The sequence below is a fragment of the Eleginops maclovinus genome, chromosome 4 (genome assembly GCF_036324505.1).
Source record: "Eleginops maclovinus isolate JMC-PN-2008 ecotype Puerto Natales chromosome 4, JC_Emac_rtc_rv5, whole genome shotgun sequence".
NCBI classification, from domain to species: Eukaryota; Metazoa; Chordata; class Actinopteri; order Perciformes; family Eleginopidae; genus Eleginops; species Eleginops maclovinus.
Genome location: NC_086352.1, coordinates 35,085,209 through 35,100,052, shown reverse-complemented (window position 1 = coordinate 35,100,052; position 14,844 = coordinate 35,085,209). Strand labels below are relative to the sequence as shown.

At 39.3% G+C, this 14,844-nt stretch overlaps 1 protein-coding gene across 1 annotated transcript; it reads right to left on the bottom strand.

Moving 5' to 3' along the window:
- Window positions 1–9,780: 9,780 nt before the first annotated feature.
- On the bottom strand, window positions 9,781–14,311 carry lto1 (LTO1 maturation factor of ABCE1). Its single transcript, XM_063881867.1, has 5 exons — window positions 14,118–14,311; window positions 12,872–12,977; window positions 11,711–11,781; window positions 10,793–10,910; window positions 9,781–10,219 (listed from the first exon to the last, which is right to left on the bottom strand). Exons 1-5 carry the CDS (start codon window positions 14,174–14,176, stop codon window positions 10,148–10,150), a joined length of 426 nt encoding a protein of 141 aa, XP_063737937.1. The 5' UTR covers window positions 14,177–14,311; the 3' UTR covers window positions 9,781–10,147.
- Between the last annotated feature and the right edge of the window lie 533 nt (window positions 14,312–14,844).

The window sequence follows — 14,844 nt, the reverse complement described above, 5'->3', positions numbered from 1 at the left end:
AATCATTTTTCTTATCATTATGGTCTGCCCTTAACGAAATTGATTGTTGTCAAATTTTATTTTGGGGGAAAAAATGTTTTTTTGGTTGTTCTTTATAATGTAACTGTGCGTCCTAGTTGGACCCCTTAGAGCGGTACACCGTCACTGGCCGGCTGAAGCAGCTGTTCTCTTTTGACTTCAAGTAGGATTCAAGCCTCGATGTGGAGACTAAAAAACGCAAGATATTGATGCTGAAATGTGAAAGAAGAGAAAACTCCAGTCTGGGATGCAGCAGAGATTGGATTGAACCTTATATTCAGTGTAGCCGCAAATACTGTTCCTCAAACAAGTAGTGTAAATGAAAATAAATAACTACTGAAACAAAGAACTGTAACTTAAAAGTTACGAACAGACACCTGAACAGAAACAAATACTAATTACTGTATTTTATGTTTATTTTATGCAATAACTTCATACTGTCTTGTTTTCTTTTTTAACCCGCGCTTATTGTTCCCCTCTCATAAGATAACTGGCCCCAGCCTGCCAAAAACATGTCGTTTACACAACCAATTTTGGCCTCTGAGGCAGATCTTAAGCAGAATTGTTATTAAGTAGCACAGCAAAAATGCAGTAATATGTGCCGCTTCCAAACATCAAACTCTTACAAAAAAGGACTTGTCCTTAAAATAAACTGCACACATTTTTTTTGGCAACAAAAAAGTCGCCATCCACAGAAAGTGGCACAGCTGCAGCAGCATCTGATTCAGCATCGATGACCACTGAATCGTGGAAAGATGTTTCAGGTTTGTGAATTTGCAGCTTTAACACTAGGCTAGTAGCAGTGATAGGGTGACCAGGTAGGGTGGCCGGACGTCTGGTCACCCTAAGCAGTGAGTTGGTGAGGTAACTGACTAACGTTAGCCCAGGGTTGCATTTGGCTACCTAACTAACATTAGCTGCGGTTAGCTCGCTAGCTAACGTTAGCTGATTTGTGTGTTTTTGAGCATAACGTTACAGTCAATATTCGTTAGGGCTTCTGAGATGTCTCGGTCGCCGCCGTCTTAAAAAGGTGTTCTGACCAGTTCAAAATGTAAATCTCAGACTTTTGTCCTTCTTTTTCGTTATGAAAAGAAATGCCAAAACCAAGCAACAGGAGGAACGTTTAACTTATTTTAGAATATATTAACATTACTATTTTAAACGTGATGAATTTGATATACCGTTATGTTAATAAGTTATCCTTATTTTCGGCCACCTAAAAGTTGCAATCCTGATACTAAGGGGGGGTGGGGGGGGGGGGGTGGATTCTGGGGCTCAAGCCCCCAGTGTTTATAATGTCTGACTCCGCCCCTGCTTAACCCCATGACGTTTCACGCGCAGGTCAAGGAATAGAGCATAGGAGAAGATGATAGGAGCTGATTTTTGGACAATTCAACCGCAACCACTTTTTCTTTTCTTTACTTAGGACAGTTTAGCCATCATGAATCCAAAGTTTTGTGCTCTCCACAAAATAAAAACTAATATTCAAAAAGTATTCCTGGTGTTTTCTGATTGGGTAAACTAATGTTAGTTGTCAACAGCTGACGTTAAATTGACCGTACTACTTTGTGCAGACTACTATGACTGCACTTGATCTGCCATAGCAGATCACAGTCCTGTTGTGCTTAGCAGCAGTGTGTTAGCAAGTATTAACAACCTCTGAAATTTCCAAATTGACCAATCAAAACCGAGTATTCAACTAAACGATGTTATGTTGCGGATCATTTACAGCGCATACATATGGCTTATTCATTATTCACTATAAATGCTTTGAATGACTACTAGTTGCTATCATTGTGGTATTTGCAGCTTTCCTTGTGATTTATTATTATAATTTGTTTATTGTGTCTATGTTTTGATATGAGTATGAAATCACTGTTTCTAGTGTTTTTTTTCCGGCTTTGGAACCCCTTCGGTAGAAAAGGTGTTTCGAAATGTTGCAGCTATAAAATACTTTTGTTGATTTTAACTTTCATTTTTTGTTAATTATTACAAGTAGTGGGGTAAAAACACAGTTAAATCTGATCTTATGATAGCTGATCCTTTTCTACCAGCAGCCAATTAATAACACTTTTATTCTACAATATCATTGAAAATCAAGCCAATACAGCTCTATAGCTAGCGCTGATTTCAGTTCCTATTAAAAGTACATCGCTACAAAGACAAATGTTTCAACTTAGGTCTGCTAATTTCATCCGCCCCACATTTAAGGAGAAAACAAGAAAAGTCTCTCTAAAAGTTATTGTTTGGCTAATGATTAACAGGTGCGTGTGTGTGTGTGTGTGTGTGTGTGTGTGTGTGTGTGTGTGTGTGTGTGTGTGTGTGTGTGTGTGTGTGTGTGTGTGTGTGTGTGTGTGACAGTGCTCAATGATTTGTTATGCAAGGAATGTCTTTGATGGGGCTTCAGTGTGGAGGAAAAGGCGTGAAAGTCTAATCCTTTCCCACAGGCCTGCCAGTGCCAGCAGACAAAGACACTCAGCAAACACACACACACACACACCAGCATAAAAACTATGTAAGGCATAAAGCAGGCTGCTGTACCTCTGTGTTTCTATCCATTTAGTTGTCTTTGTCTATTGATTTTCCCTCGATACACACACACACACACACACACACACACACACACACACACACACACACACGCACACACACACACACCCTTCTCCCATGGCTAACAATTTTACATATTTAACGTAAAATGGTGTAATAAATAAATTGAGAGAATACAATTATTAGTTTTATTTCATTCAAAAAGCAAAAGTTTAATATTGAATGGAACGTAGAGCATTTTAAAACTAAAAACATAAAATAATAATAACAATAAAAAAAATCTGGCTTGTTCCATCATGTTTTGTAAAAGTTTTGGTAACAGTTTGTGTTGGTGAATACAACATTGTGTTTACTAAAGTAACAAGATGTGTGAGCACAGTGACACAACTGCAGCACGGTCCAATGGGGTAACACACACACACACACACACACACAGACAATCAGAGGGGCGCTGCAAGGATCTGCACCGCTCCTCTCTTATTGGCTCGTACACACACATCTGAGAGGGAAAACAACCACACACACACACTCTCTGTGACAGTGATGGATAGTGTGCAGATTGGTGGGGATTATTCAGATTACCTCAACCACTTTATCTGGAGATAATACTGAATGTGTCTTTGTACAGGGAGAGGGTGCGTATACACAACTATGGTAAGTATGCAGGGTCATATTGAACCAGAAGGTGTGTGTGTGTGTGTGTGTTTGTGTGTGTGTGTAGACCGTAATGGATGTTTATAATGGACAATTAAAACTTAATTATATCACTCTTCACCTTTATTCCCTGTTTTCGATAAATCTGGCTAACTGCTGTACTCGTGTTTGTTGCCCTGTGGCTCTCATTTTAAGAAAAATCTTTCTTAAGAGCTTACATATGTCATATGTCAAATGCCACATGCATGTTGAGTTATTGCCCCTTCTATTTTTGTATTATGGTCAATACAGTGTTACCATAACAGATTGAAACAACGGTTGGCATGATGAAACTAAGACCTGAGTCCAAGTCCAATTCTTTCCAAGAGCAAATAAAAAATCTATGTTGATACAGTATGTTCAGTCATTTTAGCAGTTTTTGCCATAAAGTAAGTGTATTCATATTTTGTTTAATTATTTAAATTGATGTTATTCTTCATGCTTTTATTTTGAAGGCACTGGATGATTTTAGCAAATGTTTTTTCACAGCGACAGGTGAAACCATTGTTCTATATGTTGGATTTTTGGAGTTCTACCAGATAAATGCACCAAGACGTTCCTGCCCTGAACGTTTCCCTGCGTAAGAGTTGCAGTTTTATTCAAATTAGATACATTTTGTGATGGATTTCTTTATGATTAAGCCACTACAATCAGTATTTGGAGTAGTGAACTAAAATCCACTCCAGGGCTGTCAGGGGGTTCTGGGTTTGTGTGTTAACACAGCTCCTCGCTGAACCAGCTCACACTCATTTCACATGAGAGTAACTATTCTGGTCCTCTCACAGGTAAGTGTTTGTGGTCTGAGAGCAGGGGGAGACATTACTGAGCAGAACACATCAAACACTCAGGGAAGTGTTTCCAGGATCCATTCTGCTGGGAGGGGGGTCACCAAGCTGCTGTGGGCCAGTCCAGGTTTGTGAATGAAAACAGAACTCGGAGGTAACATCACCACACAAGCAAAAATATAAATAATTTAAAATAAATAATGTGGTGTACTCAAAGCAAACAATACAGGGTCATCAGAATGCCCATTTTATTGATATAAAATAGGAAAGTGCTCAAACACAAGAACATAAAGTGTACAAATCCAACGTTATAAGTACGATCAAGAGAAACCCACTCCTAAAGCTACGAGTAATGAGTCAGTGCTTCCCTCGTCTCAGATTCAAAAACATTTTTAACATGGTTTTGGTTAGAAGCCTGAAATAAAGTCTCTATACCACATCAAATCCGTCAATAAATACCCCAATGGAAATGTCTGAAGCTTGTAAGTGTCATGAAAACAGCGTTTGCTAACAATAACTAAATGAGATGACTAAACGTGCATACAGTGAACATAAGTCTTTATTTATTTATTACAATGGTGTACAGATCTGCTATTTAGTTTTAGTTCTTTTTCTGTCAAAAACTGTGCTCACTTTATCTGAGCTTTCTTTTATAGCCTAGCATTAGCTTTTCACTTCTAGGGAATGAATTTAAGCTTAAAAAATCACAAAATCGTGTAAATATGCGGAGATTATCCTGTTGAACAAAACTTGTAAGTATGATAATCGTGTTTGCCACAGATTATTAACAGCTACAATCCAATATCTAAAAGAAAAATGCTTCTTGTTGAGGCAGCCTTGTGATGCTAAGTTCTGGCTTCGCCTGCAAAACAAACCTCATCACTGCGCCACTCCACTGTCAAATTAAACTTCAAATATTTGATGCATTTGTTTTGGTAACTTAACATGTATTGAAAGGTAATTGTTTTTGTGATGTATTTGTTGAAACTCTATTCAACCTTTATCATCATTTAAATCTTTCAAAAAAAAGTCATTAGATAACATCATGGTGAGCTGCTCCTCATGTCATCATATTATTATATATATTATAGGTCTCCATCCAGCCATCGTTAATATCTTAATCCATCCCATGATGTCCTCAGGAATTCATTACATGTTATTAACTGACACTTCTATCGAAAGCAGCTTAGAGACATTAATATTTATTTTATAAATTGTGTATATCTTCATTAGGTACTGAGAGCCAAAGACAGGAAGGGAGAACGTGTTCAGAGAAAGAAGAACCCAGTAAACTGTAGGCTCTGTTCTGATGTCAGGATTCTTAAGGACTCAGGAAAGAGACTGTGCTGACACTGGGAAACTCATGATGGAGCGAGAGGATGTTACTGATGTGAGACTGCCATGGCTCTTTGCCAATACGTTTATTTTCATTTTGTTTCATGCAGGTTTTATAAACGTGGATTTGAGTAAAAAAATATTATTATTAACAAAGTTGGAATTGAAATAGGAAAAGTAAAGTGCTCACCCTGTCAACAAAACATTGAAAACATTGCTAAAATGTTATGAAGCATTGAAAATATGACTTTGTTGTAAATAATGCAAAACTTGTGAGGCCTACACATACTGTGCATATCATCATTCAAACATGTTGAATTAAAGAAAATAGTTGAATGAAACCAACTCAGCTAACTCAGAGTAAACATTTATTAGATCATTTAAAATTATTGATTTCTTAAATGTACTACTTTTTTAGCGTCTCTACTTTAAAGAGTCCTCTCCTGCTGATGTTCAGGTGTCTATCAGTATGTAGTGTCTCTACTTTAAAGAGTCCTCTCCTGCTGATGTTCAGGTGTCTATCAGTATGTAGTGTCTCTACTTTAAAGAGTCCTCTCCTGCTGATGTTCAGGTGTATATCAGTATGTAGTGTCTCTACTTTAAAGAGTCCTCTCCTGCTGATGTTCAGGTGTATATCAGTATGTAGTGTCTCTACTTTAAAGAGTCCTCTCCTGCTGATGTTCAGGTGTATATCAGTATGTAGTGTCTCTACTTTAAAGAGTCCTCTCCTGCTGATGTTCAGGTGTATATCAGTATGTAGTGTCTCTACTTTAAAGAGTCCTCTCCTGCTGATGTTCAGGTGTATATCAGTATGTAGTGTCTCTACTTTAAAGAGTCCTCTCCTGCTGATGTTCAGGTGTATATCAGTATGTAGTGTCTCTACTTTAAAGAGTCCTCTCCTGCTGATGTTCAGGTGTATATCAGTATGTAGTGTCTCTACTTTAAAGAGTCCTCTCCTGCTGATGTTCAGGTGTATATCAGTATGTAGTGTCTCTACTTTAAAGAGTCCTCTCCTGCTGATGTTCAGGTGTATATCAGTATGTAGTGTCTCTACTTTAAAGAGTCCTCTCCTGCTAATGTTCAGGTGTATATCAGTATGTAGTGTCTCTGCTTTAAAGAGTCCTCTCCTGCTGATGTTCAGGTGTATATCAGTATGTAGTGTCTCTACTTTAAAGAGTCCTCTCCTGCTGATGTTCAGGTGTATATCAGTATGTAGTGTCTCTACTTTAAAGAGTCCTCTCCTGCTGATGTTCAGGTGTATATCAGTATGTAGTGTCTCTCCTGGGACATGTCTCCATGCTTTAATGTTCAAAAAGCTCTTTATTTTTCTCATACTGCCTGTGCTTCCCAATCTGCTCAGATTGGTTAGCTGGCCAGCTCTGTTGTGATTGGTCAACTGCTAAGAGATTTCCCGCCCCTTAACCTATCACGTAGCCTACAAACAGTATTTCATTAAATTTTACATTCTGTTCTTGTACATATCATACTCAGACTTTTTCTTGCACTATTTTTATTTTATTTTTGAATGTTTTATTGTGTTATGTCTTATATAACTATGCTGCATTGTTGTAGGAGCTCAGGACTTAAGATTTTCATTACCATTCTACACTGCAGTTAGTGTGCACATGACATTAAAGCCTTTCAATATTGAATCACGTACAATGTGTCTGTGCGCTAGCCAATAGAAGCACAAGTGTTGCATAGTGATGTCACTCTGTTCAGGAAGTAAACAAAGGAGTCCATGTGGCAGGAGTGTGTGGGAGAGAATCACTGGACAGGGAAAAACCCCAAAAGGGCCTCTTTAACTTAAAAGTTTAAAACTTGTTTAAAGTTGTCTTCAATCATTTATCACATCCTTTTGAAGTTCTCTTCAATTTTAAAGGAGGTTCCCCCGAAAGGTCAATATAATCTTTGTGTGTGCACATTTATCCTCCAACTGGATGTAGCTGATTCTGTGTTCCCTAATGTTAGTGTGCTGCACTCCCTGCAGGAGCCCCCCCCGCGCTTCCTCCTGGAGCTGTTAGTGCTTGGTGAAACCCGATGCCCCCCCCCCTCATTCAGAGGCTTTCTGCTGCCGGCCGGCTGCACGGCAGCATTTGTCACCACTGCTTTTCATGTCACCACTCACCACCTGCTCCCACATTCCTCTACATTCTCTCAAAGCCCTTCGTCCCTCCTCCTCTCCCTCCTGCTCTTCCTCCTCATCTTTCTCCTCTCCCCCCAACCTCCATTTCTCTTCTGTTCCTTCATCCAATGATTATTATTCCGCCAACTCCTTACCCGGTCTCTCATACTCTTCCCCCTCTACTCTGCAGCTAAAATCACAGTCCCTTCATTTCTCTTTCTTCTGATGCTTCCCTGCAAATGGCCTTTGTCTTTGACTTTTTTTGACTTTAAAAGGGTACAAGCCGGACTAAAACACTCATCTGAATGCAGCCTCTCTCCTCTGGCCCCTGTTACCCCCCCCCCCCCCACCCCTCACTTTCTTTTCTCTGTTTGCCTTCAGATGCTGCCGACTGGAAGACAGCGTTCACCTGCTGCCTGACACTGCATAAACCAGCTGCTACTGTACCCCTTTGACCCCCCCAAACACACACACACACACACACACACACACATACACACACACACACACACACACACACACACACACACACACACACACACACACACACACACACACACACACACACACACACAGTCCAGCTATTGTTGGTTTTGACATGGAGTATAAAGTGGACTGCCTGACAAAGGGAAGTCCTCCCTCTCCTCTGCCTCCTGCTGCTGCTGTTGTCATAGTTTTGAATGCTGTTGTTTGTGTTTTATTTGTTGAGTGTGTGTGGTGTTAGCAATAGCTTGAACAAACTCTGAACATACATTTCTCATCGTCGTCATTATCATCATCATCTGCTTTGTCTTCGTCATCATCATGTCAAATCATCTTCATCGTCATCCCCTCCATCACTTCCTGCTCACCTGATATCCGTTAGTCCGGCTTCTCTTCAAAACACTATCAAAGCTAGCTAGCCCTGTTAGCGCTCTCCTAACAGGGACTGGACCTGTGAATTGCCTTTAAACTCAATACCCAGAGCTTTTCTGTCTGATTATACACTTTTTTCTAGCATGTGCTAGAAAAAATTCCTTGTTTTTCTAACAAATGCTTGGGAGAAACGATTCATAAAATCTAACGTCCCGTGTGTTTTTAAGACTTTAAAATTGAAAACGCCTTATCTTTGGATTAAATAATTGAGGCCTTTATGTCTTTTTACGTATCTAAGGGGGAACACTGAAATGAAAATCAATGAACACATATTGCATCTAATTGCAGATTTAAAACATACCTGTTCTCACCCAAACAAGCAGGCATCTCTTTCTAACATCCAAATGACTGTTGCCACCTCAACTCTGACTCAGTTGTGTGTGTGTGTGTGTGTGTGTGTGTGTGTGTGTGTGTGTGTGTGTGTGTGTGTGTGTGTGTGTGTGTGTGTGTGTGTGTGTGTGTGTGTGTGTGTGTGTGTGTGTGTGTGTGTGTGTGTGTTTCTCGGAGATAGTCAGAGTTGAATAGCTGCACCTCCCTCTAGTGGTGTGCTGCTTGTAGTTTTGCTAGCCGTATTATCAAAGTGGAAGTAGCTGCATTGATTTCTGGGTATTCCCTCATGTTTGTGTGCTGTACTAAAATAATAATAAATACTCAAATTACATTAAAAAAAAGAAACAAAATGTCATTGTGAAAGTGTATGAATATGTGTGAGTGTGTGTGTGTGTGTGTGTGTGTGTGTGTGTGTGTGTGTGTGTGATTATAAGGGAGATATTAGTTTATACATCTGCATTGACTTCTAATACTAGTAATGTTAAATGTCACTGAGTGATCTAAAAACCAAACCAATAAGGTAATATGCAGATATCAAATACACAAAAAGGAAAAGCTGTTATTTATAAAGCAAATAAGGTACCTTTACATTTGACCAAAGTTGTCTTCTCCTCCTTGGCTGTAATAAATCAAAACAGAGCCATGCTAGCGTGGTCATTTACAGCTGTGAACTCTCCGTTTGAGTTAAACTGTTGCAGAGAGGACTCAGCTATACGGTGCTGATGCTGTTTAGTGTGTTGAACATAACAGTTCAACAGAATCCCCCAGCACAGTCTCAACGCGGTCCTGCAAATAAACCGAGTCCTCTTTCAAACTGTCTGAAGAAGAACCTTCACCTTGTACTGTGTATACCTGATAAATGGGACACTAAGTGTACTCTGTTGCGTGTCACTTCAAAAGCTGCTTAAATGTTCTGTGTGAAAGCAGAAAGTGAAAAAGACTTGAGCAAATGTACTTAAATACTTTCCAACTCTGCTAATTAAGTTGCATGAGTTGCTTTAACAGACACCTCAGACACACACGAGCAGATTGTTCCAAGATTTTATTTTGGTGACTTTTGTTGCCGTTTAATTTCAGTGGCTCAGACATCACTGCAATAAATCCACTCATTTAACAAAGTCAAACCATAAACACGTTCTTTCTCCTTGTTCCAGGCTGTGGAATATCACTCTGCACGCCCAACAGGAAGGAGTCCCAGCAGTGTCTCCTCACTGAGGACTGAGGACCCTCCTACACGTCACACAGCTTCTCATCAGAATGTGAAGCAGACTCCTCTCAAAGATGGCTGCTTCACAGAGAGCCTACAGAGAATCGACTGCAGACCAACAGCAGACCCCCCCCCCCACTCTCCTTTGCCAGGACGCAGAGGTGGCTCAGCACCTCCCCCTCAGGAGGATCAGAAAGTAGTCCCTTCAGAAGTTTTGATGTAATCGTTGAAGTCAGTCGGGACACTCAGCATAGAGCAGACCTGGACACATAACACAGAGTCAACTGACATTCATACTGAGACCCTCTACTCCAATACAGCCCCTACACCCCCCTCCCCACTTCCACTCTGTCTGTGTGGACGGTTCACCACATTTAGGCTGTAACATACGTAACAAGTGGGGATTGGGAGTTAATTAACCCGCCAACCGGAAGTTATTAAACATTTTAACAGGAAGTGATTAAACCCTGTCAGGAAGTTGTGTTTCTATTATGAAACAGAAATTAGTGTTGTGCAAACCTTTACTGGTAAGCTGCTCAAAATACGATGCATTATTCTCACGCAGCTGTTATCAACTTAAAGGTTACATTTTATTCTATTTAGGATCATACCAGTTCTGACCAAAGAGGCACCGGAACTAATTTAGTACCAGTTCTTGATACCCATCCCTAACTGAATCCAAATCCAAAAAAGGAAATGACAATTAAAAAGGTATGGATATGGTATCAAACACCTGTGTCTTTGTCTATTGATCCAAATCTGTGTCATATTGAGCCCCTTATGATTGCATTGCATCAGGGCCTTCCTCACTAACACAAGCAGTAATGGCAGTACCTGTCTGAACTTGGCACGGACCTTCTCCATGTTCTCCTGGAGCTTTGCAGACTGAGGATCATCATGAGGACAGTTCTGGATCAAACCCAGCAGAGCCTCCAGCACCTTCATACGCTTCCTGACACACACACACACACACACTTTTTTTTAGTGTTATTTTCTTTTTTTAAGGAACATTGTTGGGGGAGCCCGACAGCACTGGCCTCTGTGATTGTTGGACTGAACCAAAAGCTGCTGGGTCTCTCTCTACCAACAGTGTTCATACAAAAGACCGTTTTCCTAGAGGGACTTTTTCACACTGAAGGTTTAATAACCTGTTTATGAAAGAATAAACAATACAATCAAATAAATACCATTAAAAGGATCAACCCTTAAAAAAACTGACCTCAATTAAACAACGGGAGGTTTAAAATAAAAGAATGAAGCAGGGAAAAGGTCATCCTGAACTCAAGAGTTTTATGAACTGCACATGCATCACAGGTTCAATAATTTGGAATTTACCTGTGTACATCACAATTATCACCCCTCTGTTGTTCTAAGTTAGCATAGCACACGCTCCATTGACAAAAACCAATTGATCTTTGGCAAAGCTATTTTTACGATGCATTGTGTTCAGCAGGATCATCTGAAATTCCTGTTGACAAATCCAGTTTTACGTGTGCCACAACCCACTGAGCTGGACAATAATTTTTAACCAGACATTTTTAGCATGACAGTAGTATGTTAGCCTGGATAAGGTAAACCATGTTTCAGGAAAAGTGCTGTGCGAGGGGGCTAGTTATTACCTACTGCTTTTACATTTTTAAACTGAGACAGAGTAGGTGTTGGAGTAAAAACATTTGCATCAAGTATGTTGATTAAAATACGTAGAGAAATATGCTGAAACATGAGGAAGATAGTGATCTTGTTTGATTATACCTGGATTTGACATCTGTATTAGGGTTGAGGAGACATTTCCATGTGATGGCAAACCCATAATAGAAGGAAATCTGTAGATTAGAGGAGAAGAGGCTGTAAACAAACAGGAGAAGCAACACAACTTATTCTCAATCAGGCTGCCAACTAACTGACCATGGGTTGATTAATTAGAGTAGTGCAGGAATTAGTCCTAAAACCTGGAAATGAGTCAGCATTTTACCATCTCCAGCTCCCTTGTCTCGAAGTCAATGATTTTTGTAATGTTTTTTTGTTAGGTTACCTGAAATTAAGTCTGTGGTTAACACATGCTGATGAAATGTTCATGTTTTGTTCTACAACATAAAATACATCAATCCACTGGTGAATTTAAAAACAGAAGTTCTAACCAGTGTTTAAATGAGACGACTAAACATCACCACGCCCAACATTAGCCACCTTTAGCAGTGGTGACATGAAGTCATGTGACCGTGATCTAGTTCCTTTATAGCTCAACATTAGCTTTTTACTTAAGAAATCATAAAGAGGTGTTAATATGTGGAGATTATCCATCTGAACAAAGCGTGTAAGTATCAGAATCGTTTGTTTGACCCAGAGATAATTTTCTGACATTTTCCAGTCCTTTGACAGATTCATTGACTCTGGATATTTTTCACAGTCTGTGAGAGTAGTGATTATCAAATTCAATTCATATCCGGATTTTAAAAAATTGAAATATAAAGCGAACTGCTCACTGATTCGGCTTCAGCAGAACAAAAAACAGAATACATCATCAATATATATCATCCAGTAACCAATTTACCATAGACACATCAAAGCTCCCAGTTGATATTAAAAACACACACAGATTGTACAACCTGTATACATATCCTACACTCTACAGCTCAGCTTGCTAATGGTCATAGATTTTGATACACTAGCTAATCCAACAAGTTTGAGAAAGAAGTGCTGAGCCAGCGAAGGAGTTGTGTGATACCAACAAAAATACGCCATCACTGCACCCCTCTTTCAAAAAAGACATAGGACAGTGATAATGAACAGTTCTGTTTAAGTTCTGACTCATCAAACAGAGATGTCAGGTAGATCATGTGAGTGTGTCTACAGTGTGTGTGGTGGATCAATGGCTGATGTAAAGCCACAGAGCTGCAATGTGTGCTGACTCACCTCAGTGGACAGTTTGGCCCCATGAGAGGCCCCGTGTCTGCGGCCGTCCTGCAGCCCTCGGCGGCGCCCTCTCTCAAAGCCCTCCTGGAAGCCCTCCCCCCGGAACCTGACAAACACACACACACACACCTTGTTGCTACACTATCACTCATCATTTCTGGAACATGTTGCTAATCCGCGAGGCTACTTAAAGCTCATGTGTCACTACTTACTTATCATTAGCATCAATAACCCTTTATGGACACAGGCAAGCTGTTCCAATCTAAGATATATATATATATATACATACACATATATACACAAACATATTCAGCTGCGGAAAAAATGAAGAGACCACTCCAAACTTTTCTTAAATCTTTCTCTCTACATGTATGGCAGCCATTCCAGTGTCTGTTGAATTCCAACACAGAGAAATGTTGTCAGTAGTTTATAGAATACAATTTTTTTTTAAAGGAAATCATTCAACTCAAAGACATACCTATAAATAATAAAACTAGAGAAAATGATAGGGCTGAAGGGGTCTGTTTTTTTTTCGCGGCTGTATGTGTATATTTTTTAAACTAATATTTTATGTCATTTTGTATGTAAAGAAAAATTCAAATAAAAATCTATCTGAAGGATGCAGTTAAAATACATAATTATCATAAACCAAGTAAATACATACATTTCATACGTAGAAATATACAGATAATAGAAGTAAATTGTAACTTTATCTTTAAACAACATACATTAAAAGGTAGAAAGATGTAATTGTTGAGTTACCTCACTGTTAAACAACAAGCTCTACACTGTCCACTGTAAGGTTATATTTCACGTTCCAGTCCATTATGACATGTCCTAAAGAGAATCTGCTTTACACTGAAAAGGTTTTTTCTAAAGAGGTTTTTTATATTTCGAATGAAGGAAGAACTCCCAATGATTAAACAAGACTGAAATACAAATACTACCTTACTAAAGAAGCTCTGATTGCAGGACTAACATGTCAGAAAATGACTTCTGCCATTGTTTTATCAGTTAGGTAAAATCATTTATATATCAAGCTCCAGAATTTAGCTAAGTGTTTTTTTAAATGTACAATTGCATCCGAAAGTGCAGCCCACACACCTCTTATTTCTATTGTATTCTCTGTTGTTGTGTGTGAACGGCTGATGATGCATTGTGTTGTAAAGCGCTCTAGTTATATAAAAGCAGCGGACGTCAGGAACGTGCCCAGGTAGACAAGACAGCACAGCTGGATAAAGCTCACCTTTCATCCGCCAACAGAATGTTATCAAATAAATCTTCACTTCCGGATCCTCCAGCCATCGCCACTGATTTTACTCGCTTCCGTTGTCTCAAACAGCTGACAGCTCTGAGTCTGATGCTTTATTACACAGGTGAACAGTGCAGGCTGCTATCTGCTAACGCTGCTAACCACTTTCTGTCTTTGCGGGCTGTTTCCGGATGTTTCCAACAGGCAGCACAGCTCTGCTTCACCAGAGCAGTGCTGCCCCCTGCGGGTCCGGGGGGGAAGTAGGAGAGGGTACCACTCCGTCAGTGGTGAAAAATAATCATTTTTTACGACAGTAATTAACTAATTCAGTATTAACTAATACATTTCATATACCTTATTTCACATTAATGATTTTAGTATTGAGCAATGCCTTATTCTATAGTTCAAATCATTTAAACATGGGGTTCTCAAACTTTTTGCAGCCAGGGGCCCCATAGATGTTTGTTGAATGTGACTTCTGTAAAGCGTCTTTGTGCGTCCTGAAAATTGCTATACATACTTTAAATGCATTATTATGATTATGATGATGATGATTATTATTATGATTATTATTATTATTATTATTATATGGTAGAATATTTTCCAAGAAATCCCTCATAATCGTAAAGCTCTTTGAACATATGCATTCTATTCTTTGTATAGAACTGTTGTTCAACAGAAATTCATGTCACTCATGTTAACTAACAATTTTATTAAATTC